Source organism: Phasianus colchicus, chromosome 8, assembly GCF_987193195.1.
Source record: "Phasianus colchicus chromosome 8, bPhaCol1.hap1.1, whole genome shotgun sequence".
Classification (NCBI taxonomy): domain Eukaryota; kingdom Metazoa; phylum Chordata; class Aves; order Galliformes; family Phasianidae; genus Phasianus; species Phasianus colchicus.
In genome coordinates this window covers 5857171-5884107 of record NC_143443.1, presented here as the reverse complement: position 1 = coordinate 5884107, position 26937 = coordinate 5857171, and the positions used below count along the sequence as shown (strand labels likewise).

Genomic DNA, 26937 nt, shown 5'->3' with positions numbered 1-26937 from the left:
GTCCATAAATCAGAAAACTCTGAGTTTGGGTTCTTGGTTGAAGGAGGAAGAGTCTAGATGACTATTTCTCAAATACATAACAAACATCTTGATCTTCTTTGTAGTTATGAAACAAAATCAGTAGCATCTAGCTCTGGTTATTACTGCTTTGCACAGTGCTTAACTCTTCTGGCTTTTTCTCTTTTGTCTGTGAATCTGTCTTTTTTAATAAATAATTTCCATCTACATTTGGGGCTTTTGGAGAAAATAGTAGTTGTAATAACTACGTTCCTTCAGTTAGGTTTGCATTTACCATAGGTGATTGTCTCGAATCTGCACATGCAGCTGTTGAAGGAGCATTTCATTGACAGAGCAAGCTATCTAATTATGAGACTGTGTAGCTGTCTGCTGTGGGTGGGATGGGGAGAAGATGCAGTGAGGGAGGACGAGGTGGGAGCTGACTGGAAGGTATAACTGATGGTACAAATTAGATTTGATTATATTTTTATTTAAGAAAAGATTGGTGATAATTTGTTCAAATCTGCTGAGTTGACTTAATAAATGCATTTAGCAGCATGCTCCCATACTTGTTAGTGTCAAAATAATCTCTCTTCTTACGTCATTTGACTGCCCAATTCTTTTTGTCACAAAGGTATGTTGGCCGAGAGCCTGCTGCTGCAGCTGCCACAGGCAACAAGAACACACATCTGGTGTCACTCAGAAGGTTCCTGGATACAGCTTTCAACCTGGAGGCCTTTGAGGGAAAGACATTCTAACTGCAGGACACTGACTCATCTCTACCTACAACTGTCTCAAATTTCAGCAGCCAAGGGAAGAATTAAAAGTGAATAGGAGAAATGCTGGAAATTATATAAGGATCCAGCAGCTAACTTTGTTACTCTGCACTTTTCTCCCAGTTTGTAAGAAAAAAAAACAACAAAAGAAGCAACTTCCACCATTTTGTGTCACTTCTCTATTTAGATTGGGAAATCTTTGGGACAAGGAGAATCTAGCTTAGAAAGGCTCTGATCTCAGACTTTGGGCATATTCAACCTGCTCTAAGTTGAGCAGGCATGGACAGCATGATGTCATTGTGCACATCCCCCAAAAAGAGGAAAGTGAGTTTGGAAGCCATTAAAGAAACAAGATGCATCATTTGACAGTTGTTTCTAGACATATTGGAGAGGAAGAACAAAACCAAAAAGCAAAGTTGCTACCATGACACTGATGGATTACTTAGGTACAGAAGTGTACTGGGTGTGGGTATTGGAAAGAGATGGTAAACTGCCATGACAAGGCTCGAAATAGGGAGTCAGGATTACAAAGTCAGTTAACTATGGGTGATTACAGAAGTGGTGTGGATTACTTGGATATAAGGTAGAGGCACCACAGTGGAGCTCACCACAGTTGTCAGAGCAGTGGCATATAACAGGAGAGCTGAGCAACAAAGTGGTGGATAAATGAATTCAGAGTAAGGGATGACAGTACCAGTTGCTTCCATTCTTTTGGATGCCTGATTTGATGCTTTACGGTATGTAGGAAACTGGGGGGTCCTATGAACATCCTCAATTTGGATGGCTTCTTTCCCTCACCATAGTACAAGGATTTGCCACCTTTGACCTGCTAGCGCCTGTAAAAAGGCTGTGAGAAATGTGCATTTGTCAGCAAGTACTGGGTTCTCTGCTTTGTCCAGTTTTAATCACTCCCTCAGATTTCCTTGCTGGTGTTAATTCAATTCTGAAATGTCAGTTCATGGTTTATTCACCCATTTTTATGTCGAGAAAGGTGGGCAAGCAACATTTGCTGATTGGTCAAAAGCACGTGCTGTATTTTTATCTTAAATTGTAATTGATTTTGTTGATCCTTTGTGCTTACCTGTTGGTTAGGCTATCAATTGCCATTTACTTTAAGTATGGACATAAAGGGGAATTTCCTCTAAGGGCTGATCCTCTGTCAGGCAGCTGAGGGACAGCAAGTTCAAGAAGGTCTGTGGCAGGGAAAAGCAATGGGATGGTTGTGCTCTAGAGAGAGTTCTTGGCTGCATTGGAGGCACTGCATGGCAGGGTGATCTCAAACTCCTTGAGCTTCATCTGCGGTGCCAAAAAGCAGGTGGGCACAGGTTTCCACTCCCCTCTCAGTATAAAGAGTGTTGTCAGATGTTCTGCTCCATCTGCTCCAGGAGAAAAGAGACGGGGGGGGTGAGCCTTTTGGCTGCAGATTCTGCAACACTACAGCCTGTATAGTGGCAAGAGACCTCCTCCTTTCCTTCTGTGTTCTGCGGGATGGCAGAGGGAAGTGTGCAGTTAGGAAAATAAGGGGTGTGGCAGGAATCAGAGGAATGGCTGTGCCTGAGTTGAGGCAGGAAATAATATCAAGCTGTGTGAGGGCCCTGTGCCCCTGCAGTGCCTGAGGGTTGTGCTAGATCCATTCATAACAAGTGACTGGAAAACACATAGAGGAGACCGTCATCTCCAATTCCCTGTCCTGAATGTGCTCCTGGGACATGCTCTTGTTTCTGGAAGTAAGTTCTACACTGCTGTTGCTGTATTAACTGTGACATAATAAGGCTTGACAGTTTATGCTTGATGGAAATAGTCAAGTGATGCTGAAAAGCATCTTGTCTTGTCAAAGTAAAAAGCTCTGTTAAAAACTTTGAGCTATGATCACTTGCTGCTAGTACAAGCAGGTTACCAAAAGGGGATGTGCACCTCATGCTGTCCCTTCGTTTAGCCTGGAGGTAGCGTGGTAAAAATAAAATAAATCCTCCTGTCAGAGCATAAAATTGGTGTGCTAAGGTGATTATGTGGGTTCCAGAACCAAGCTTAGTCAAATGTTTATGAAAAATCAGTAGCATCCTTTTAAATTAGGCTGGTTGCCTTGGGCTTTTTCTGTCATTGAAACGCTGAAGTTAATTCAATCTTTTGAAACCTAATGAACTTGGAAAATACTGCTGTTGACAGTAGTGAAGTTTGTCTCCTGTCCATTTCTGCAGTTCAAAACATTACGTTGATGGGCAGTAACCATCACCCGAAGTATTTTAATGCTTCTGTGAATCTGTGTTTCTGTGGTAATAATTGAGTGCGCCTAAATATCACTGGCACCATTCATTATGTTCTCAGACTGTATAAAGCAGGTCGATGCTGCATGAAATATGATAAATGCCCTTATGCCACAGTATATGCAGAGGTAAGAAACAAAATTAACATAGAAATGTAAGCGGTGAATGGCAGGTTTCCATTTTCATTGTGTATCATAGATTGTGGCATAATAGTTGCATAAAAATTCCATCAGAGAATGTAAAAAAAAAAAACCAACACAAAACAATAAAATATGTAAGAAAGAAATTCTTTGTTATTCCTGTTCTCTTTGACAGTTTCTCCTTTGAAGGATGCCGTTAGCATCCATTCATGAGAATGCTAGGGCAGCTCATTTTTTACACTTTCTGTTTGTTTCTCCAGTAGTAGCTTATTTAAATTCAGAGGCAAAGAGGGAGACACACAGCATTTGAACTGGAAAAAGCTAATTACTCAGAACCACATTGAGGTTGTACTAGAAGTGCTCACACTTCTAGTTTCAAACAGAATTTTCTAATTACAAGGCTTGGACTGGAATTAATTTCTCCAATTTCAATACAGGACTTCATTTCTCTAAACATCTTGGCTTAACATTATTAAATTATTGTTACTGTTGCCTGCACTTTCAGATAGCAACTGTTCAAAAGCCAATAAAGTATTATAAATAGCTAAATTCATAGATTACACCTACTTGCAGAATTCTTCTACAACACAGCCCCTCGTATAAAAAAGTTTCAGAGCTTTTAAGGTGCATTATCAACAATGAATGCAGGTTTCTCTAAAGACATCTTTAAAGTGGGTGAAGAGTCTCTGGTCACAAAAAATACTGTTAGAACTAGCTGAGAGTTAAATTTTTTTTTTACATTACTAACAACCGGACAATCTTTGCCAAGTGCTTGCAAAGAACTGAAGTATGACAGGCTTCTGCAGCTGGCATTCCAATCACAGCTGTATAACTAGGAAGTAAGAGTGCAGGGAATACGAAATCAATTCACTTCACTGTATTTGGGGGTGAGGCAGCACATCATGCACCTATGCCAAAAAAAATATGCACTAAGGGAAGTCCCTTTCCTCGCATCGCTCTTGTTGATTACTGTTACCTTTACACATGTTGCAGCCATGTGTTGCTTGATCTAGCTTTTTCCCGTGGCACACGTGGCTTTGAACGTTGTGTGAAGCATGAAATGCAGGCACACTCAAAAATCACATCAAACCAGAAAGTCTCAGAATCGTAGAATGACCTGAGTTGAAAAGGGCACATCTAGTTTCAACCCTCCTGCCACAGGCAGGGTTGCCAAACACCAGACCAGGCTGCCCAGAGCCACATCCAGCCTGGAAGTCCTCTTAAAAGATGCAGAATTGTCATGAAGTTAACAAGTCTGCTATTGACCCGTGTATTGGTTCGGCAATTCAACAGGAGATTTTAGGGACACCTCCACAGTCAGTGCTGGAGTAGCATCACAAGGAGGCCCATTAGGGCACCCGGTGCTAACGAGTTCCTCAGCACAGGTGGCCATCTAATTATGGCTGATGGAACAGGCTTGTGTGGGGGTGGCCACTTAAAGGCTGCCTGATGCTAGCTGGTTAAAGCTCAAGGTTTTGTGCCAAGCTCCTAGCTTTATTTTGACTCTATCTCCTTTGTAGTCATTGTTGAAAACAATCCCATTTTTCCCAGAAAGGAGGGCTGTAGCTGGGCCCCTGCTGACTCGTGGTGGGGTAGAGATCCCTGCCCAGGTCCCTGAGGAACAGTGCCTGCCGGTTTTGCTCCTGAAGAGCTGAGAGCTGTGAAGTTAAGCTGCAGCAAAGAAGCCTGAGTTTGGCTACTGCAAAAGGTGCTCTGGAGGAGGCTTTGGGAGGCTGCAGGCTCTCAGCTGCTGGTGTTGCTACACTCAGGTAAGAAACAGGGCTGGTGGGAATCAGCCTGGGCATCTCGTCCTGTCTTCCTGGGGTGGGGGGGGATTTGTGCTGCTCTCAGAGCTGCTGGGGGCTGTAAGGCCTTGGGCTGAGCATAGCGTGACTGGCTTTCTGATACAAGCTGTGTGCAAAGGCTTCTCAGGATGTAAAGTACTGCTGTTTGTAGCGTGAGAACTGCTGATCTTGTGTGGAAAAGGTGAGGAAGTGTTTGAGTGAAAGATGGTGGAAAAATCTATGGTTTGGTTTGGTGGTTGTTTTTTAAAAACAGCTCTAAAAACTCCTTCTATGGGTGGGGGGGAATTCTGGCTTTTAGTCAGCTGCAACCATCATCCCCATCAGCGGGATCTGCTGGCAGGGATGATCTGCTGGACTGCTGCTTTTTGTTGTCCTCTGCCTCCGTGGACAAGATGGCAGGTCCTGGATCTTTGATCAGTACTTTTTGTGGAGACCTTCTGTGCTGATGAAGTCACACAATGTTTTAGTGCACCAAATCTCTGCAGGTGAGGATTTTTTTACGTGCATCTGTCTGTCCTTCTTGGGTGCTAAACTTTAATGAGCTGAGTAACTACAGCCAGAAGGCACTGAAGATTTCTGTTAGTTCTGCGTTTTTGGTATTTTTGATCATTTAGTGGTTCTCCAAGTCCAATTGTGAAGCAATGAAAGACTCAATCTGAGGGACTTTGCTGATTTAAGACATGTGTGAGAGATTAAGTGCCTTTGTTTTCTTGATCATCATGGAAGGTGTTAGGAAACCGTGCAGACTGAAAGAAATGCAACATTTGAAAGAAGGAATCAGATGAATATTGCCTATTTTCAAATTGTATTTTTATGCAAGATTTCAAATCACTTCTGATTTTATAGTACTTCTCAGCTATTAATTCAGATTGTGCTTTTCTTAATCCTGTTATTTAAAATGTGTCTTACTATCCAAAAAGAACAAAAAGAAAAATGATTTGGGAAGAAGATTATGTTAGAAATTATCAGCTTTGACAGAAAATATTTCACAGATTTCTCCAAAGTTTTCAATTATTAATAAGTGCACCAGGCAGTTCCTTTGTGATATTTAAGTGAGCAGTCGTTAATGGCAAATGGAAGCCTAATGAACTTAGAAGGGAAAACAATTGTTGTCATTGCTAAAGATGCTGTGTGACACAATGAAATACAATTTCAGCTGCAGAAATGTTTGCTGCTTCCTATGCTTTTGTAAACTTGCTGATATTCGTGGTCTTGCAGTGAAATTAAAGGTGTCTGCTCAGGGACTTGGTGAAAGACAGCGATGTTCGGTGCTCCTCCCTGCAGTTCTGATGCAGCCCTCTGCTTGAATATGCACCCCCTGTGTCCTTCCTCTGGATGTGGGTTATGCCTCTGCTCCTTGGGCTACGGAAGAGGAGAGCCCTGGGAAGAAATATGTATTTCCCCACATAAGTGTCTCCATTGCTGTGGGTGTCAAAGGGAGCAAGTCGTCTTACTCAGAACGTGATAAAATGATTGTACATAATTCTTCTCAACTGAAAATAAATGTTTGGCAAACTGCTCCCAATAGGCTTATTAAAGACGAAATATTTATTGCTATATATAATTACAGGTTTTAAGCGTACTTAAGTAATTTAAAGGGATTGGCTTGGTCTTGCTTTCAAGATTTATATGTGATTAAATATTTCTTCATCAGTTGTTCTATGTGTTAGGGTGGGTTGCACAAGCGTTCTTAACTAAAGCACATTTGCCATGTTGACTATGTTGGGTAGTTTGCATAGAGGATGGTTTTCCCTGTGAATGTCATGTCTCAAGCAGAATCCCATTCTGTCAGACCTAGCATTTTCATTTCTGGACTGAAACACTGTAGCTTTGCAAGTCTAGAAAAATCTTGTTAATGCAGTAAAGTTATATTTTACTCCAGAGATATTAGCCTCTGACACTAACAATCAGTTTTGAAGAAGTCAGAGTGTACTTTTTTTGGTGTAATATATCTGACAAAAACATATACATAAAATACGCCGTGGAAGCTGTCGTCCTTCCCCTGAGCAGCTTAAGGTATCAAAAGAACCATAAATATCTTGCAACTTCACATCCTAAATGCTATTTCATGCCAGCGTATTTTGTCTGAAATTACGTGGAAGAAAATTATTGGTTGATCAGAATTTCAAACTATTGTTGTCTTATGGTTGATTAAGAGCTGAAGCTCTGTGTTGCTCTGGGACTCTCTTCATTGCAACAGCCTACTGCCTATTCAGAAGGAAAGATAAACAGAAATAAAACAGCATAATCTCCAGTGATTCTAAATGGTTCCTAGTTACACTTAGATAATTAACTTCTCCCGTGATGTGCTCGTTTAATAGATATCTGGTCATATGTGACAGTGTTTGTTTAATGCATTCTGTGCTATTTATACCAGAATACACCCTGCTCATTATAAACCAGACATTCCTTAATTTATTTACATACACACACACATTCTGAAGCTGTTGTTTAGACAAGGTTCTACAGGCTTTGGGAAAATAGCTCTGAGTCTGCATGTCAGTCTGTGACTGTACATAAATAGCTTCTGCAGAGACTGCCAGCAAAAAAACCTACACGTATAATATTCTTCCTTCTCTTCTTCATCATTGGTCTGAATTCTTATGTACTGAAGATGTAAGGATGTGCTGTCTGAGGTGTGATTTTCATTTATTTAACCTCTCAGGTCTCTACCACAGCTCTCGGGATTCTCTCCAGACTTATCAGTAAAACTGTATTTTTTGTAGTGAGTGCAATACTGTGTGAGCTCAACAGATTCGTGCAGGCTGTAACCTTGTGGTACCTATCTCTCTAACAAAAGCCAAAGCAAAGGAAATGGAGAGCTCTGCAGCATATTCTTGTCCTCAGAGTTTATTTCTAAGCCTGTGATAAAAACCGCTGATGTGTAAAACTTTGGTCTTTCCTGAGCATGGGTATGTCTGTGTGCATAGGTGAGTGAATGTGCATCTGAACAGTGCCCACGTGTGGGTGCAGAATAACTGTCTTCTTAAAACTGCCTTACAAAATCGATCAAAACTGAAATTTAAATGGCCACATTCCAAATTCGTCTTAAATTAGTAATGCACCTCGTCTCTCACTTGAGTGAGCCTATCCTGAGTAAATGACTCTTGTAAAGATGCTCCTCGACAGAGCAGAAGCAGCCTGCGTGTATCCTCCTGGGTGTTTTCCACTCCTAATGCATGTGGGCATTGATAGGAAGTGTTCCCAGCTCTTGGAGCAAAACTACCTGAAAATAACCAAGGGAGGTTTGGATGGTTTAAAGGGACTGCTGGAATCGGAAATGTTTGTTGGTTTCTTTTTTAAAAGATACTTTAAGCAATAATATATAAACACAGAAATAAAAATTGAAAGAATTTATTGGAAGAGAGCATTTCCTGGCTCTAATTTTGAAGTGCAGCACAGCTAAGTTGTGCAGCACTTCTTATTAGAGAACTGGAAAATGGAAAGCGAGATCTCTGTGGCTCCAAGGTGTTATCTCAGTATCAGATGATAGAGATGGAGAAGTGCTTGCTTCCTCCTGCTTGCTAACCAAATGGATCCCAGGCTCTTCGTGTGTAAAGATGAAGCATTGAAATTGTGGCTGTCGACATGTTTAATGTAATTGTTGGCTTGCTGATTTGCAAAATGAACAGGAAAAAAAAATTAACATTTGTACAGTTGATCATTAAAAAAAAAAAAAACAACAAAAAAACAAAAAAACCACAAACCTACTAAAATATTTCTACTTTGTTCCACTACTGATCTTCAAACTTTTTTTGAGAACCTTGCAGGTTTGTGCTGTTTTGTATTGGCAAGTACATGACCAGCAGTGCATCCATGGAAAACTGATGATTATCATTGTGCAGTAACTTTAAAGCAAGCAAAACATCCTTTTTATTCTCAAATATATTTCCAGCTCTTACTGAGTAGCTGTGAGGAACCGTTTCTTTCTCGTGCACTCCTTCTGTCTCCACAAAGCAGTTGCTAGGCCTTTGCAGGCTTTCAGGCTGACCCACATGGAAGCATACACCTCTCCTAGCAATAGTGTGCCTGCTTTGTGTTAAGCTCCTGTGAAGAAGCTGCTCGAAAACTAAGTGGCTGCTGGTTTTAATTTGATAGCGTGCTGGGTAAATGCCTGTAACTCTGGTAAGGGGATGTGTTGCTGCTGCATGTGTTTAGCCATTGGGAGTGATGGTCAGGAATGAAATATTTTGAAATATGCTCCTCGTGTGAGGAAGAAGCTTCATCTGGTTTTTTTTGGTTTTTTTTTGCTTTTTGGTTTGAAATAATATTAAAGTGCTTAAATTAGGAGCCTCGCACTCAGTAGAAACCTCGGCTGCTCAGTGGAGATGCCTCTCTCCATCAGTTACAGAGGTTGCCTAGGGCAAGCCAGCTCCTAAACTAAGTGTTTCAATAAAGCATCTGCAATTAAACGTGACAAACATAGCCTTTGGAGTTGCATTCTGCGTGAGAAGTGGACTGGGTGCCACGCAACCGTGCTGCTGTGCAGCCCGTGTCTGATGCAATTGCTGTCGTCTTTTCTTTCTTGTATCGAGTGCTGTCAATTTATTCCTTGTTAACTTTTTTAAAATTTCTTTTCCCACCCCCTTTTGAAGAAGTTACTGGAAAAGCTGTCGAATTTTCGAGCGTTTTGCGAAACATAAGGAAATGTACATGATAAGCTTAATCCTGTTACAAGAGATGGTTACTCTGAGAGGCAAACTATTTCAGTTGTATTGTGTTATTGTGCCATTAGTGCCATTTGACTGCCAACTGTGTAACCGTGGGGCTCCAATCAAACAGGAGCCTTGATGTGCTCTCCACTGCAAGTAGCGCTGAGGAGAGGAGGGAGAGAAGCTCTCAGAGTTACAATTTTTTCAGTGATTAAAAATACTTGAGATCCATTTCAGTGATCTGAAATGTGTCTTAATGAGACAATTAGTCAAACCCTAAAAGCCGCGCAGCAATTTAGTTGGAGTTACTACTGGAATAATTTGCTGCTGCTGTTTTCTTTCTCCTGATTTGACTTCATCACAGTAGTCTGGCTGGGAGTCTCTGCAGAGAGGGCTTCCAGGCTGGGTCTGCTTGTTCAGTTGTACTCAAACAGCTGTGATTATCTGCAGGGCAGATAATCTCCTTAAGAATGAGGGAGAGTTTGAGGAAAAAGTGGTTATTTCACATATTAAAAAGAATATATATGTAAATACCTCAGTCCATGTGGCTACTCCTTCAAATACCCAGCTGCCTGCCAGTGCCATGGCAACTGGTCACAGGTAGTGGTTGGGGAGTGAGTACCAAACCATAAGGTCTACTTCAAATTTGTGTATGTTTTTTCCCTTCTGTTGCAAAAAAAAGCAAATTGTCCTGATGTTTGCTGTTTCTCTTTCAGACCCCAAGCCTTGTGTGCCCCAAGACCCTGCAATTCTGTGATTCTATAACTAAATGTGGGCCAGACTGAAAATTGTTCCTGCTAGCAGTGTTCTGGCACACAACTACTTGCAAACTGTTTGGTCAGTATGTTTTTTAAATGAAGTTGAGATGGAGGTGTTGATAAGTCAGGAGCAAAAAGGAAGCCTCAAAGTCTAGAGTCTCATCTGAGAGGGATGGGCAGGGGAATAAGCAGTGTTTTGTTTTGATATCTTGAATATTAGTAATAATAACATACGGTCAGCTTTAACCCTGTCCTTAGAGCCATGCTGGCTTCCTTCAGGCCATACCCTTGGGCTGTGTCTAATGATGCAAAAATGTTTTCAGATATCATTACTGCCAAGAGAAAAGCCAAATTGGCGTTCCAGTTTGAATACGTGTGGATTGACCCTCAACTATTACTGACTTCGAAATGATTATCTTTAGCACAGAAAACTCTGAAAGTTGAAAGAATGCAAGGTAGCCAGGAATTCTGTTCTTTTAATTAAAATCAAATCATTAGAACTACATGTGAGTTGTGGTTCTATATAAATTTGTGATGTTCGTGTTACGTGGTAACACGTGACAGGTTCTGGAAAAGGATGTGGATATATTCTTATCTAGAAAACACATTGGGTGTAACAAGTAAGATTATTTAGAGCTCAACTAAGAGACAGCAAAGTGTGAAGAGCCAACTGTGTCTTAATATTTTTGTAATAGAAGTAAATTTTCTCACTGAAAACCAGGGGAAAAGAGAATATGAACCTGTAAATCAGTAAGCATTTAACACTGCTTCTCTATCTTCTTCACAAAGTGGATCCAACTTGGCATCACCTCCTAAAGGACAAAAGCACAATTTACGCACGTATCCAAGTAATTTTTTTCTTCATATTTCTACTCTGTATTGTAGCATCCATATTAGATTACGTTTCCCTCGCTGTAGATGGACCGAGTTTGGCTCTGCTCTTGTTAGCTGCATAATCTGAGATTGATTCAGTTTTAATCTAGATTTGAAATAAAACAGAAAGTGAATGCAGCAGTGGAGGTGATTCAGCAGGCAGAAGTATAACATAGATCTGTGACTGGGACAAAGAAGGGTGTATTTTGTTGGAAGAAATTTCCAGAAGGAGCAGTACCCCCAGTTATTGGTGTGTCTCCTTCCTTTCAGGAAGTTCAAGCCAACCATGCTGTGGTGCCTGAAATATCTTTTTGCTTGGTCAGCTTTCTGCTTTCTCTTCACAACTGCCCCCTTTGCTCCCTTCTGCCAGTTTATATCCTACAAATACTACATATACTACATATGTGTAATGCTATATTACGTATTATTACATTACATAGTATATATGTAGTGTTTATAGGAGATACTGTACTACATTCTATATATGGTGTGTGTGTGTATATATAATGCATCTGTTGAGGTGCTGCAGTGATATTTTCTTTGATTTGCCAGGGGAAGGTGAGGAGCTGGAAAAAAGACAAACAAAAAACACCCCCAAAGACCCAAGGATAGAAAACATATTTTGTGGAAGGAAAAAGGATGCCCCAATGCTTTTGTGGACTGAAATCTAGCAAGTTTTCTTACAATTGTGTGCTGGTGCCTGTGGCAAGGCCATGAGACAGTGCTCTCCCAGGTATTGCCTTAAGAACCTTTGTCTCTTTCTGTCTGTGCCCTTTAAAACATCTCCAATGTAAAGTAATGCAAAATTAGAGGAGTTTATGTTGACAGAACTCAGACTGTTTATGCCTTAGGAAGTGCTCGCTTTGAAGTGTAAGTGCTTTTAATCAGAGACTTTATGTGATGAGAGACTTTATCAAAATCCAGGTCAAAGATGTTGCAGTGAAATACGGTCCCCCCGTAGTCTGGTATCTCCTTTAGAATCTGTTGGTGTCCACCTGCTTGCACAACAGCTGGAAAAGGGCAAAGAAGCAGTGAGCAATACTGTGTTACTTGCTTTGCAGTGAGCTCCTGGTGTATCCAAGCTTATGGGAGCAAGAAGCAAATAACAGTGTTAATGTAGCTAAGTACTGTACAGAACTCCCCATAAATCCTATCAGCTTTAATCTCTGGCCTCTCTGTTATTACGTTAATGGATCTCCTTTGAACGAAGCCTCTACCCTCCATCATTTCTTGTTCTAACAGTAAAAGGCAAGAAATTCATTATGTACTTGTATTTGCTATTAACTGGTGCAGCAGCTGTAAGAAACACAATGTATTTATTTGCAAGTACCATGGAATAAGACTAAATTCAAAAGAAATCTCCGATAAACATTAAGATGGTGCTATAGAACAGCTGGAACATTAAGTGAACAACCTTGATAACCCAATTGTTCATTGACGCATAATTCATTTCACTTCTGCTTAAAGAGTAATTCCTCAGTATGTTTAAAGCCCTGGCGTTTTGTGAAGCTGAGAATTGAGCCAAAAGGGACAAAATCTTCCCTTAACCTACTTATTTGTTTAGCTGAATTAGGTGTGTTTTGGGCTTATTACAGTACATTGTGTTGCTGTAAACTAATCAGAGCAGGGGAAGTAAGAGAACTTGTTGATGAAGCGATTCCAGCAGCACACAAATGCCACATGCCTGGGAGTCTGTTGATTTTAATTTTGTTCTTTTTTTTTTTTTTATTCTCCTTATTCCATAGTATTTTATTCCTCAGTGGAACCAGACTCCTGTATACTCAATATTCAGGCTCTTGCCTTTTACTTGTTTATGAGCTAGGTGCTAAGGCTGAGCCAGTATACATCAGTCCTAAAGGTAACTTAACAGCTGCTTTGAGCATGGTAGTTTAAATCACCAAGAAAACCCACAGCAAATGGCTGAACAAGGAAGGTTTAAAAACCATTTGGGATGTGGTGCTCAGGGACATGATTTAGCAGAGGGCTGTTAGAGTTAGGGTGGTATGGTTAGCTTGTGGTTGGACTTGATGATTTTTAAGGTCTTTTCCAACCTGAGCAATTCTATCATTCTAATTGTGGAAGGAGTCCAGTTCTGAAAGCCTCGTGCTTTGAGGTGAGAATCATAGAATCCTTAGAGTAGAAAGGGGCCTCTGAAGGCCATCTAGTCCAACTCCGCTGCAATGAACAGTGACACCACAGCTACATCAGGTTGCCCAGGGCGCGATCAAACCTCACCTTGAGAGATGCTTTTTCTTTTGGTCAGCTATGCTCAATCCCCATCAGACAATTCTCGCTACTCTCCAGGAAGTTGCAATGACAACCTGTGACGATTAGTTCACTCTTACAAAATGGGTGAAAGACAAAATCTCAGCGCTGTCAGCTCTACACCAAGCAGCTGCTCCTTCCATCGCCATGGCTTGGCTGTGGATTCAGGACCCCAACAAGGGTGCGTGCTGTTACCTTGTGCTGGCTGTGAGCACTGAGGTGTCTGAGACAGCACTGTCTTCTTGCCGTCGTCTTTTGTTGCTGTGGAGCCTTTGTGAGATTGTATGAGTTCATGTCAGGCTGAAAACCCTTTTAATGGAGACAAAGAGAGGCCACGAGCTCATTCCGATGGCTTTATTGGCAGAGCAATGAGCTGAAGTAGTTTTTACCAGCGTTTACTTCACATCAGATATACATATATATTCATATAGATACACATGAACATGTTTCTATAGAGCACTGGACTACTGAACCAAACGGGCTATTAGACATTTGTCATAAATCTATACTATTTTATAAAAATAAAAGTATCACTAAAATATTTCTGAGTCTTCTGTCACCCACACTGCAGTCCAGGCACGTCGCCTCAGCCCTGCTCCAGCCACAGGCAGCAGGCTCTCCCACTCTTACAATAACAATACTGGTTTTGAAATCAGGTTGATTTTGTTTGGTTATCACGTGAACCAGTTTATATAAGCACCTAAGAAAGCTACCTATTTCCTGAAGTCCTTAATAAATGCAGTGCAGCATGGAGTGATAAAACATAAGCGTAGGGGATTCTGTTAGCTGAGAAGAAGCCCAGTCCCCATGAAGCTCCTGCTGGCAATCTGGGAACTCTCTGAGCTGTGAATTTTACCCATCTTAACCTTATGCAAGACTGTCCAGTGTAAGTGTACCAGGAGCTGAGCCTGAGGTTTCTTAACCAATATTTATTGGTACCTATCCAACTAGGAATACAAAATAAAATTATACATTTCTTTAGAATAAAATTAATAAATAATCAAGTAACAATTCACAGCATCGTATACCCGTAAAGTATGGCCATAATTGCCAAGAGTTGTACGGAAAAAAAATCTTGAGATTGTAGTGCTATGTTTATGTTAAAAGAGCAGAATGTCTTTGTGGTGACCTAAGACAGAAGAACAAAATTACTGGGAATGTTTTGGAGTAATTTTCATAATCGTAGTACAAAACAATTCAAAGCCATATTTTGAATGGCATATTTGGGTGAACATTTAGTTTAACTTTCATCTTTTTTTGATGTTGTTGGGAAAGGGGTAATTGGACATTTGAGTTTTAACTTTGGGGCAGCTTTTATGCCATAGTACCATTTACATCATCTAAAAGTAGATTCAGTCTTTGGCTAATGACTAGTTAGTTAATGGAGTAATGAAATACACGTATTTTTAAATGACACACTACCTTAAAAAAAAAAACAACAAAAAACCAACAATCACTGTAAATAAACGGAGTTGATTTGCTCCACCATAGCTGACTCGTTCTAATTGATTATTAAGCCCACTGTGCTTTGGCATATGGCGTGGATAGACTTCATCCAGCAGAACGCTTAATTGAATGAATGTGACTAGAAAGAGGCAATAAAATAAGCGTGGACATACGTAATCTACTGGGTCACTATCTAGAGTTCTTAGAAGTACATCTGTGCTTCAAGTTGATTACAGTGCATCTATTTTCCTGCTTTCAGACCTGTGAGTGCTTAAGCATGTGATTGCTCTGTCTACAAAGGAAGAGAAAAAGTCTTTGTTTCTCCACCATCAGGTCCCTGGCCTGGCTTCAGAGCATGCTGCAGCCTTCTAACAAAGGATGGGTGCTCAGTTAGTTATTAGGTGTCTGTAGTCAGTCACTGAATTAAATTCTCATGCTTCCATCTGAACGCTGCTAAGCATGGCAACATATTTCAGCTTGAGTGAAGGCGTGTGAAAATACCAGTCCTAGGAAGGTTTTGTAGGAAATGAGAGAAATAATGAGGAAAACCTCTGGGCAATATTACAGAAAATGTGGTAATTACCAAGTATTCTATTACCCTTGCAACTGAATTTATTGTATATTGCAGAAGGTGATACCCTGCATCTGATATGAAAATATAAGATATAAATCCCTCCCAAGTGGGATGATGCAAAGCTGATATGAGTACTAGTACTCTTAAACTGGTATTTATCGCTCTATCTTAGAGACTTCCTCATCTTGCAAGTTTGCCTCCTTATTCTAGTTATTTATTGCTCTTTGATTTTCTGTGGTTGCATACTGCTCTCCTGCTGGTCACACTGACAGCATTCATTCCTATGCAAATAAAAAAAAGATTTAAATAGAATTGAATTGTACTTATGCTTTGTGCTTTGCTTCTCTGTCAGATTGGATTTTGCTCGCTGTCAGGAAGAAATAATCAAGTCAATTCATTATGGACAAATTTATCCTAATTCCCTTTGATGGATCTTATCTCCAACATGCTGCTTTCAGGGTGGCTTAAGACCAGTGCAAACCAGCATAAAGGCTAAACCATTCTGCAGCATTTCTGACTTAGGGGAACGTGCAGACCCTAGTCTAATTTTATGAGGTCTGTTGCTGAATTTAGAAACACACAGTGGCCACTACTAAAAATGATCTGCTTTTGTAAGGTTGGAAATAGTAGACTATGTAATACTCCCCATGCTAACTTCAAGATTTAGTGGCAACAGCTCATTATTTACAGTGCTCAACATACCTGGTAGGGGGAAATTCTTTTATTTTTCCTCCTCTTTACACGAAAACTTTGCAGGAATAGATGTAAATGTTTTAGAACTAATTTTGGGGGGTTTTAATTAATTGGTGTGCTTTAGTATTTCACTCATGCCATATACAGATGTCAGGTTTCTTTAGAAAATAAATTGGCACAAGTCAATTATGGTTAGAACTGGTACTATGGTACGTACACGTATTACTGCCTCCTTCATTTCAGACAGTGAGACCAAACCTTCTCGCTGATCCTCAAGACAAAATGTAAGAATTCACAACAACAATGTAAAAGAAATGGCTTTTTTTTTTTTTCTACGCTAATATATCGCTAGCACTATCTTGCCTTTGAACAACTATGTCATTTTTTTCTTCTTATGGTGGATTCAGGATAATATTTCCCAGAGCTTCTCAGAGTTTGCAGTCACTCCACTACTGTGCGGCTTCCTCTTGTTTAGCAAGTGACTTTGCTGCGGTAGAGCTGCATTTGTTGCACAGATCTCTGATTTCTAGGAGACTTTCTTCCACGGCTTTTGCAAGCATATCTGAAGACGTTTCTTTACAGTCTTTAAAGCTTGAAATGCAGAACAATATATGCTCTGGCTGAGGGTTATAACATGCCCCGTAACCGTCGGGCACTACAGGCCCGTAGCAGCAGAACATTTCCATAGTTGTTGGAACCTGTTTGCAGGGAGAAAGTAAGGAATGATGTCTGATTAATCAGAGCACCTGAAATCAGCTGCTTAGGAATGAGGAAAAACGTAAACAAATGCTTGAAACATAGCATTTGTGGTTGGTGACCCTGCAGGGGGTTGAAATTAGATGATCATTGTGGTCCTTTTCAAACTCAGGCCATCCCATGATTCTGTGATAGCGAATCCCTTTTGTGGAACTGCAGTTTCTTCAGAACTCTGGAGCTGATGCTTGGAAGGTAAAGGCTGCTCTGCGATCTGAGTATGGAATTTGGCCGCTCTGTTAGTCTTCTGGTGTTTGAAAACTGGCATTGTTTGCAGGGGAGATTATAATACACGTTTTTTTTCCATTTGCTGAACAGCTAGAAGCTATGTCTCTGATAGGTGTGGAATTTCTAAGGCTGTATGCAATTTTGATCAAGAGCAAGATGCTTAGAACTTCTCTAAGATTTTCATTTTTTTAAAGTTATGTTAAACTTGTAGTGTGAAGAGTGTGATGGATTATAGAAAGTAGCATCATCCATCTCAATATTAATTTACATTCTAATTCTAATCTTCATTAAAAGTGATGCAGTGTAAAAGCATATTTTAATGCGTCTGGGTGCTATATTTCTATTATCTCTCAATTTAATCGTGGCATAATACAAGAACGAAACTCATTCTACTAGAGAAAATAAAAGATGTGATAGAAATCTATGCTTCAGACTTTGTGTATGTGGGCCTTCACAAATGACATTTGGCTTTTTAATGGTGTAGAACAAGCCATTAGTCCTGCTAATAGAGCCATAGAATTGTCAGATAAATTTGCTGTGCAACAGCCGAAGGCCATAAAGCTATTCAGAAACACTCTTTGCTCACGGATAGTTTCCTGGAGAATTTATGCAGTAGTGTGTTGGTTACATTCACTCACGTCTCAAGCCTGCAAACATTATGACAAGATCAAATTACTTATTAAGGTTTTATGCTGCAGCATGATATTGTAAGTCTTTCTTGTTGCACAGATCCAATCTATGCACTTGGGTTTGAGTTTCAGTAAATGAATTCTTATACGGATTTCTTCTTTCATTAGGACTGCTGCAATATGCAACGAAACATTTAATTTCCAGGATGTATGCAACAAAGGATGTTTCCTTATTCAGAATGTTAAATAGAAGTAATGTTTGCTCTTGAAGTATCTTAGTGTACTGGTACATAACTATAAATCCATAGATGTCTAAAATGTCTGTAAAAGGAAAATGCATATCTGCATGGTTTGCAGTCTTGCACAGAATAACTAAAGGCTCTTGAAGATTTCTAACGTGGCTCCATTCAAGAATAAGATTTCCCCATAGTGCTTGGCTTTTCTTTGTCAGAGTGGCAGTCGTACTGTCCCTGGCATAAAGAATTGCCACTACGGTTTGCACCTTAGGGGAAGGAAGAAAAGAAAGGGAACAGGAAGATGCGTAGCTTGGAAAGTGTAGAAATACCAAGCCCTTGTGTGAATTTTACTGAATTTGTGTGTGTGTGTTTCCAGAATTTCCAGGCAGGCCTTTGTGATGTTGCAAGGGAAGTAATAACTTCAGTTAATATTTACTGTGCTAATTGTGAAAAATGAGCCAAAACTGGATTAAATGTCTGGAGAATTTTGCAGGCTTCTTGGTGGTACTATTTTTTTTTTTCCCAGTCTATCGCTTCCATTGTGAGACACAGACTTGGGCAGATCAGTTACTTAGCAAGTGAATGGGGAAAAACTCACCTGGCTGGTTGAGAGGATGAATCTATTGCTTGTCAGATAGGTCTCATCTGTAAAGATCTCCGGCAGTTCCTTGAAGTGTTCCCGTGCCACTTCTCTCAGCCCTAGTAGGTGATTGTCTATTGCCATTCCAGTAATAGCCTGTGTACGACATGATAGACACCAGCATTCAGCTGAGTATGGAGATGCATTCCTGGCTGTTGCTGCCTTGTTTCCTGTTTGATGAACTTAGTTTGAGTAATGTAATACCTGAATGTTCAGACATTACTTGGAGTGTATGTGTTGTTGATGCTCAGTAACTAGGTGTTCACGAGGTGCTTTGAAGTTGTCAAAATGAGGAAGGGAATGATCTTCAGATATGTTATGTGTTGATGTTATCTGGAGTTCTAGATGCTCATTTCCCAGAACAGAATATCATGGAGTGAACTTTCAAAGTTGCTGAAGCATAGGGAGCATAGGAGACAACAGAAATCTCTAAGTGTGTTTTGAAATTGGCTGTGCATCACTTGGGTTATATTTCAGAGAAGAAAGCTCCACAATACTTCAAAATAAGATCAAGATAACCTTTTGATGCCTTGCAGCATGGATCTCACTCTAGAAGTATATATCATTCAATGAAAGTAGATGTAAAGATCTAGTAGATGTCTACTAGCAGATTTACTAGGAACAACTTAAATTGGAAGGGACATCAAGGATCTTTCTTCTTCTGCTATACCTCAGTGTAGGGCCAATATGAAAGGATCCTGTTTCAAGTATAGAATGGTTAGATCTACCAGTGTTCTATCACAGTCTACTAGCATCTCCCACCACTTGAGGACTAGGATTAGGGATGCAAAAGTCTTCTATATTTAACTGACTGCTCAGGTACTCCAATACCCCTCCCCCTGGGGTTTCATTGAAGAGCTTAATTATCTCAGGGGCAGCCCTTATTTTAACCTTTGTTAAAATGAGACAACTGAAAACAACAGATGTGGGACAGCACGGGGCAGGCTGGTGGCCAACTCTTGAGAATTAACCACTCTGAGCCTGATGTAAGCCTCTCTGGGAGCTTACTGTGCTTGGGTTTCTGTGCTTTATCCAGCTAACTGGCACTATAGATTTAGGGAATTCGATTAGCTTTCAGATTTTTTGGTGCTAGAAAATGTGAGTTGAAGAGGCTAGCGGGATCACAAGTCAGTAGAGAGAGCAGACAGACAAACAGTCAGACAGAACATTTCCAGGAATTTTTGACTTGGTTTTCTAAAGAAACAATTTTGGCATCTGAAGAACGGCATTCAGCTGCTCCAACCAGGCAGGAATACTCGTTCAGTTTGGGCTTACTCTTGCTGGTGAGGGCGCTGATTGTAGGGATGGAGTTTTAGCTTTAGGTGGGAGGCTGATGTCATACAAGAAGGAAATGCATAGCAAGGGATGTTGTGCTACAGTGAGAGCAAAACAGATACCCCTGTAATGTAAATCCCTTGTAACAAGGGAAATAAGCAACCTGAGAGAGAAGGTAGGATTTAAAAGAGAACACGAGCTTGTTTCCCATCTTAAGGGGAGAATTAAAATATAACAAAAATCACAAGCTTGTTCTTGCTCTTGAGGGGAGAATCATTTCAACCAGCAGTAAGTGCCTGAAGCATGGGGCTGGGAGTGCATAATCTTGTTTGGTTTATTAAGGAGTAGGCACCCATTGGTAAAGGGGCCATTTGTTCATCAGCCCAGATGAAGCAAGGATGCAGCAAAAGGTAGCATACGTCAAGGCAGTGTTTACGTTGTTTTTCCCATGGAGGAAAACTGACTTGATAATCAAAGGAAATATTTTGCTATCACACAAGATTTATAAGGCTGTTAGCAGTGACATTTTTGCAACATAGATCAATGTCATGTCTGAAGAGAGGCCGAGACAGGCTAACAAAATAAACCGTGAGTCAACGCATTGGAAAAAACTGTGCTAAATTGAATTTTAGAGCTCCACATTTAAGATAGCAATGCTACTAGTAAGCCCTAACAAGGGGAAATAAAATCATTAAATTGCTTTTTGCTTTATGAAGTAGACTTTTTTTTGTTTGTTTTTCAAAGGAAAAGTCTGTTATACCCAATTTAGTCAGACCATAGAAGCCTTGCCCCAGTTTAAAGACACATCAATTAAATTCTGACAAAGAAAGGGGAGCTTGGTGAAGTATTTCAAAATTTGAAGATAGATTAATTTTCTTATGGTGATTTTAGTATTTTCCTATGAGCCATGTTTGAGGCTGAATTTTATAGCATTTTTTTGAACTGCAATGATTTGGAGGGAGGATTTTGTAGGAAATAAATACTTTTAAAGCAGAAAGGTACAGAAACTGTATTGGTTGTGACCTACAGTACCTTGTGTTCATTGTGCAATTATTCTGAGATCATTCAGGTGAGATAGTTACCCTAAGGTACGACTTGTCTCTGTTTTAGAGACAATGTTGAGTCTCAGCTTCAAAATGCAGTCTCCTAGCACTGAAGCAAAAACTACTTTCCAGCTTCTTTAATTTCACAATCCTAGGAACAAATCCTGCCTTACAGCAACGTTTCACCTTTCCAGTGCTCTGGGTATATCTCTGGAAGTTAATGATTTCTTGAGCATTATGAGTATTTAACCAGCAATCAGCAATGTGGGTTTGTTAGGCAGTGATCTGAGGCAAAACCACGGGTAGAAAATTCACTTAACATAGCTGGTTATTAACGTTTATTAATTTCATGAGTGGTTTGACTGGGCTGTTTGTAGAGCAAGTCTGCGCTTTGTCTTGGCACGTAGTGATACAAAACATTACTTAGGCTGAATTGTCTCATTTTTAATCAGCAGAAAATGAGTTGTTTTTGATACTAAACTGATTTAATCATTGGAAGGTTCTTCTTTCTTTTGTTAGACATCGCACTCCAGTTTTTAAAAGAGAGCTTAGTCTAATTATTTCCTCATTGTTGATTACATCGTTATAAATTACAGTTTGGGTCTGCTTTCCAGAATACAAGTCCATCTAATGAGCTGTGCTCCCAGCTTCTGGTCACAGATTTAATCCAAGTGACTGCTTTTGTCAGCTGAGGATCGAGTCCCAGATAAGGACCTCTCACCTCTAGGGAAGAGAAACCTACAGAAATGCACAGTTTGTTATGAGGAGGGCAGGAAGCTTCCAATGTTTTACAGCCCTCGTGAGCTTACATGTAATGCTATAACTTATGGGTCTGAGTACCTGTAAATTTGTAAGATCTAGAATTTACAATTGCAGTTCTGTTGCTCACGTGTTACACAGCAGTGAAGTCAGTTGCTTTTATGCCTTCCTTACTTCTTGTCTGATAGGTTGTTCCACTGCTACTTCAACTTAGAATAGCATATTGCCACTTCTCTTGGCTATCTGCATAGATAATATTTCATGATGGTCCCAAGGAGCTTATTGTATACAGGTTTATCTCATCTGAGTAGCAAATGCAAATCCTTCAATACTTATTTAAAAAAAACAACACCACCACAATAAATACCAACAATAGAAACTGAACAACAACAAAAAAACCTTGGTTATGTTTTGATTGCATTCTCTTTAAAGACACTTTTGCGTTGTTACTTCGTACAGTGCAAAGCTTAATGGAATCCTAATTCACGGCTGAGACTCCTAACTATGACACTAATACAAATAATTAATGTTTGACAAATGCACATTCCCTGTGAATATGATGGATGCGGAGTGTTATGTTCCATGAAAGTTCAAGTAAGTGAGATAATGTGCAAGAGTGGAGGCTTGCCACTAAGTTTTCTGTAAAATTTTGTTATTTTCCTTTCCAGGAGGTGTTTTTTTAATTTTTTTTTTAATTTTTATTTTCAAGTAAAATTGGTCAAATATAGCTTTCTGGAGGGTGTCATGAGAAATTTTCCTGGGACACGAGTATTTTTGTATTTTGAGATATGCATGTTTTCTGATGCAGTTAATGACCGTATCTTCATAATTCAATTGGAAGGTTAAAAAAAAAAAAGAAAAAGTTCTTAATCAGGCAAAGCAGCGTTTTACTTACCAAAATAGTGTAATTAGTTTGAGCTGCAATTGCATCCTTAAATCTCTGCATCTTCTCAGAATCCTGTTGGGGGAATTGAAATATATCTCTTATTGCCTGAACTCTCAAAGAGATCGTATCTTCCATCAATTAACCTGCAGCCAAACAGCAGGCACTCTCAAATGTCCTTTGCTCCTTGCTCAGGTGGAAGTATTCCTTACAGTTGAAAAGCCAGAAGGATTCATTGTCCTACTCAGTAATGGTGTATGGTTGTGCAAGGCTTGAACGAGGGAATTGGTGGTCGTTTGTTTGAGGCCAGAGTAAGATTTGCGGTTCCTTTCCATGAATTTTGGGCATGTAGATTGTTACTAATTGAATTGTTGCATCTGAAGTAAGAAAAGAACTGCTTAATGTAATTCAGCGTTTTCAGAAGAGCCGGGCGTCTTTTCTGAAATGCTTTATTTGGACAGTGACAGTGAAATTAATGAAAAACCATTACTGATATTTTACTAGCTGGTCAAAAAAAAATTACTCCCCTGTGTGAAAAGGCATCTAGGATTTTTCAAGGCTGTTCTACCCTACATATATGCCTCAAATTTCAGATAACAGGCTAGTAAATTTTGAGTCTTGTCAAAAGTCAGGCTTTCATGTGAACGGAATGATCCTAAGAAATGCTGCCCTGCTGTACATCAAGGCAGAAGATGCAACACTGGGAGACCCTGAATCAGCCAGAAGAGGCTGGGTCTCCAGATGAACAGGGGGCCTTCAGCTCCTATGGACGATAAATGGTCTTTTTAACAAAGAATTCATTTTAGAAGCAATTCAAGGCCACCACCAGGGACCTTCAAAGTACAGTCTGATATTTTTTACACAGGGCTAGAGCCAGGCCTTAGTTCCTTTATACAGATTAAGTTACCGCATGCAGTCTTTAAATCTGATGAATTTACAGCTAGTCCAGCAATCTCTGCAGTGTCAGATGCTGCCTCTTTTACAGCAAGTGTCAAAAGCATGAGATATTTCTCCTGCTAGAGAATCAATCTGACTTGATCAATCTTTGGTGACTGTTCAAGCTAGCATTTGAAGATAATCTTTATTAGCATTGGGTAGAAAAATATTTCTAACTTGATTTGGATTAACGGCTATTAGCAAAGAATATTCTGAGGAGTCCAAGGTTACTTAGACCAAGTGATCCACCTCTTTTTCCAAAAAAATACCAGCATTAACCCCATCACATCCAGAGGCATTCTGCAGATCTAAAGAAATCATCTTGAAATAGATACGTGAGTTTTGTTTCTAAAGGTTCTAAAATCATCATATGTATGTGTTTTGGAAAAATCAAATTATAGATATCTGTATTCTTGAAGTTTGTGGGAAGGAACAGTTGCCAGCCAGTTTTAAATGCTCTTTGCATCTCTCAATAGACAAGGAGTCGATGGATTGGTTTGCATTATACTTGTAGGGCTTTTTTTTTGTAGGTTTTTTTTTTTTCCCCAGGAGAAATGTAGCATTGTTCTCCTTATTTGTTACTGCTAAAGCATGAAATATAAAGACTTAGAGGGTAAGACTGAGCTCCTCCTAGACTGGCTTGACATTTTTCCGCTTGTGTGTTTGAAGCAGTACAGCTCAGGATGCTGTCAAACATTGGCACAGTCTTACCTTTGAGTGGTAAAAACAACGGGAAATGCTGAAGCTTTGAGAGAACTGCAGAAGTCGTTAAGTTTTGGACCAAGGATGTTGGAAAGAGATTATTGGAGAGAAAAAGGATGTGGCAAAAACATAGCACGAGCAGACTGGCTCCTTCTAGAAGTTCAGGCATGTGTGCTGGGGTTGCAGCCGGGCACCCAAATGTGGAGGGAAAAGTGTTTAAAGTTGGCAGCAGCTTCTGATGGAGTACCAGAAAGAGCTGTGTTGTGGGCAGTCAGACTGATAACAAATCAGCCTTTCCTTGCCTATTACGTGGTGGTCACTATTATGAGTAATAGCATGGTCACATTCTGCCCTGAATTACTCACTCAGCAGAGGAAATTATCTCTGCTCTCCTTTGAGCTACTGTTATAACATGGGAACTGTTCAAGACCCATGTTATGTCAAGTCTTCATCAATAGCTAAATTCTAGATATGGGAACCAGAAGGAGATTGAAAATGCCATGAAATGGTGACTACTTCTCTGGACAGTTTTTTCCCTCGTCTTCTGGGGTGTTAGAGCTTGGTTTACATTGTTTCAGTAATTTATGCATAATCTACAGCCCAGCAATATTTCTACTGAAGCTACACTAGATACTGCAGAACAGCTAGATTGGTTTTCTCTGCAAAATAGTTTAAGCTGTGGCTGCCTGTTGCATCCAAACAGCCACCTGGAAATTCCCTGTACAGCAGTGAAGTGCAATGAGTGGAAGTGGCACACAGAGAGATGCTGAGGGAGGCTCTGCAGGGATGATGGGCACAGAGCTGTTCATGCAGCTATTGTTTCAGCTCTGTCAGCTGCACCTCTTTGCACAGCCATCTAACATACAGTGTACTCATGCTCCTGAAAAACAGATGGTAGCACCTCAAAGAAAGGTAACAATCCTTATTTTTGCACAGTGATGTCAGGACAGTTTGGAGCGTTGTTTTATTATGCTTTTTTATTTTTTAAATCATGAAAGCTTTTCCATCATGAGAGTTCAGCCCTCTTGGAGATCCCAGAATACTATGTGTATGTGGCAGAAACGTGACTTCAAAATCAAAAAGGTGAGCCACAAGATATCCACTGGAATGAAAACATGTGAATTATTCCATGTTGCACATTGTGACCTGCCACTGAGCTATCTGCTGCTGCAGGGGAGCAGCCAGGCGTTTCTCCTGGAGTAGTAGTATAATGGCCATGAGCTTTCCATGTTCAGCCTAGATATTTGGACCAGGCGATAGATCATTTGGATGGCAATATTAAGTCTAATATCAGATGTTTTGTTTGTTTCAGTGTCATGTCTAGGGCTTTGAATCCTTTGTATGCTCAGTTAAATGAATAAATATTCAGATTAACAGTTGGTTTGCACAAAGAGCAAAATCCTGTGAGAGCAGTTGTTCTGTGCTATGCCTTTATGTTCTCAACTAACAGTTAAAAAGTGAGAGATTGGGAATCACAAATGTATTTAATTGCTTAGGGTTTTGTTAAGGAAGGCAGAAGGAGCCAGACCAACATACCGACAGAGCTGGCTTGTCATCAACCATTGCTTTCACAAAAGCAAATGCTTCCGATGTAGCAGACCTAATATTATCAACTCTGCCCTCATCAAATCGGCGTATGGAAGCGCTTTCATAGGTAGGGACAAGTCTCCTGTGGCACCTGAGAGAAAAAAGTAAAAAAAAAAAAAAATAATAATAATCCAAAGAATAATTATTTTCAAGGCATCGTAAAGATTAAAAGAAATACAGGCTTGGTAAATTTTATTGTAACAGGCATGATTTAAAATTTTATATAGTATTCATCTTAGTGCTGATAGAATTGTGTAAGAAACTTAAAAAAGATGAATGCTCATTCCTCTCTGATATGAGGAGCTGCATACAGCTGTTCATATTTTAGTTATGCATTGCCAGTTAAAAAAAAAAAAATGACTTGCTGTGTGAAAGCAAGGCTAGTAAAACTAAAATCTATGGATAGATCTCAAGGAATGTTTTATTCGTACTGCATCATAAAATAATTGTCTAATTAATCACAGGGATGAAATATGCTTTATTTACAAACTCAGTGTGACTGCGAGGAAAGAAATAGGAGAAAAGCATGTTTTTTTGAGACTGAGCTGGAATGAAAGCCTGCACTGCAAATAGAACATGGGTCGTTGTTTAATTTGGAACCAAGTATGGAGGTACCATGTCTTGCTTCAGGAGATCTACTGTGCTTTACATAGTTCTTGTTGAGTCAAGAGTTTCAGGTATCAGATAACTGCCTCCCGAGTTTTGTTGTTGTTGTTGTTCTTTCTTTCATTTGTAAATACATGAGATTTAAATTGTAGCTCAGATCTAGATGAAAATCTTGGACCAGGCCATTGCTGGAGTTCGGTAAATGGAATATGGAAAATGGGTGTTTAACAAATGTTTATGGATACACAAAATGTGTTAGGCATCTGTTCATTTTGGCTAGCTAAAGACTGCTTCAGGATTTAATTTGACTTGATAAATAATTATTTGTGTAATAGGCTGTTCTGCAGGAAGCCATGCAACCAATCTCTAGCCTGGCGCGTTAGCTGTTCTGACAATGTGGAAAGCAGCTTTTAACTT

General features: G+C 39.9%; 3 protein-coding genes and 1 long non-coding RNA gene across 12 annotated transcripts in view; 2 read left to right on the top strand and 2 right to left on the bottom strand.

Moving 5' to 3' along the window:
• OGDHL (oxoglutarate dehydrogenase L) overlaps window positions 1–3315 on the top strand; it is a 55219-nt gene extending 51904 nt beyond the window's left edge. For all 9 annotated transcript variants that reach the window (XM_090144774.1, XM_090144776.1, XM_090144775.1 and 6 more), the window contains one exon: window positions 632–3315. In XM_090144774.1, the coding sequence (XP_090000900.1) occupies window positions 632–755 (124 nt within the window). In that variant the 3' untranslated portion in view covers window positions 756–3315. The remainder of the gene's footprint in view (window positions 1–631) is intronic.
• A 1349-nt stretch (window positions 3316–4664) lies between these two features.
• LOC149916995 (uncharacterized) lies at window positions 4665–8242 on the top strand. Its single transcript, XR_016468524.1, has 3 exons — window positions 4665–4946; window positions 5281–5467; window positions 6201–8242. It is a non-coding gene; the product is annotated as an uncharacterized LOC149916995 (long non-coding RNA).
• Window positions 8243–11139: 2897 nt separating this feature from the next.
• On the bottom strand, window positions 11140–14390 carry C8H10orf53 (chromosome 8 C10orf53 homolog). The gene is made up of 4 exons (XM_090144643.1): window positions 14387–14390; window positions 13726–13800; window positions 12181–12347; window positions 11140–11205 (listed from the first exon to the last, which is right to left on the bottom strand). Exons 1-4 carry the CDS (start codon window positions 14388–14390, stop codon window positions 11140–11142), a joined length of 312 nt encoding a protein of 103 aa, XP_090000769.1.
• Window positions 14391–16568: 2178 nt separating this feature from the next.
• CHAT (choline O-acetyltransferase) overlaps window positions 16569–26937 on the bottom strand; it is a 31180-nt gene continuing 20811 nt past the window's right edge. Inside the window, exons 11-14 of the mRNA XM_031602570.2 lie at window positions 25864–26005; window positions 22702–22764; window positions 18688–18825; window positions 16569–16941 (exon numbers count right to left, since the gene is read on the bottom strand). Of these exons, the coding sequence (XP_031458430.2) occupies window positions 16693–16941; window positions 18688–18825; window positions 22702–22764; window positions 25864–26005 (592 nt within the window). The 3' untranslated portion in view covers window positions 16569–16692. The remainder of the gene's footprint in view (window positions 16942–18687; window positions 18826–22701; window positions 22765–25863; window positions 26006–26937) is intronic.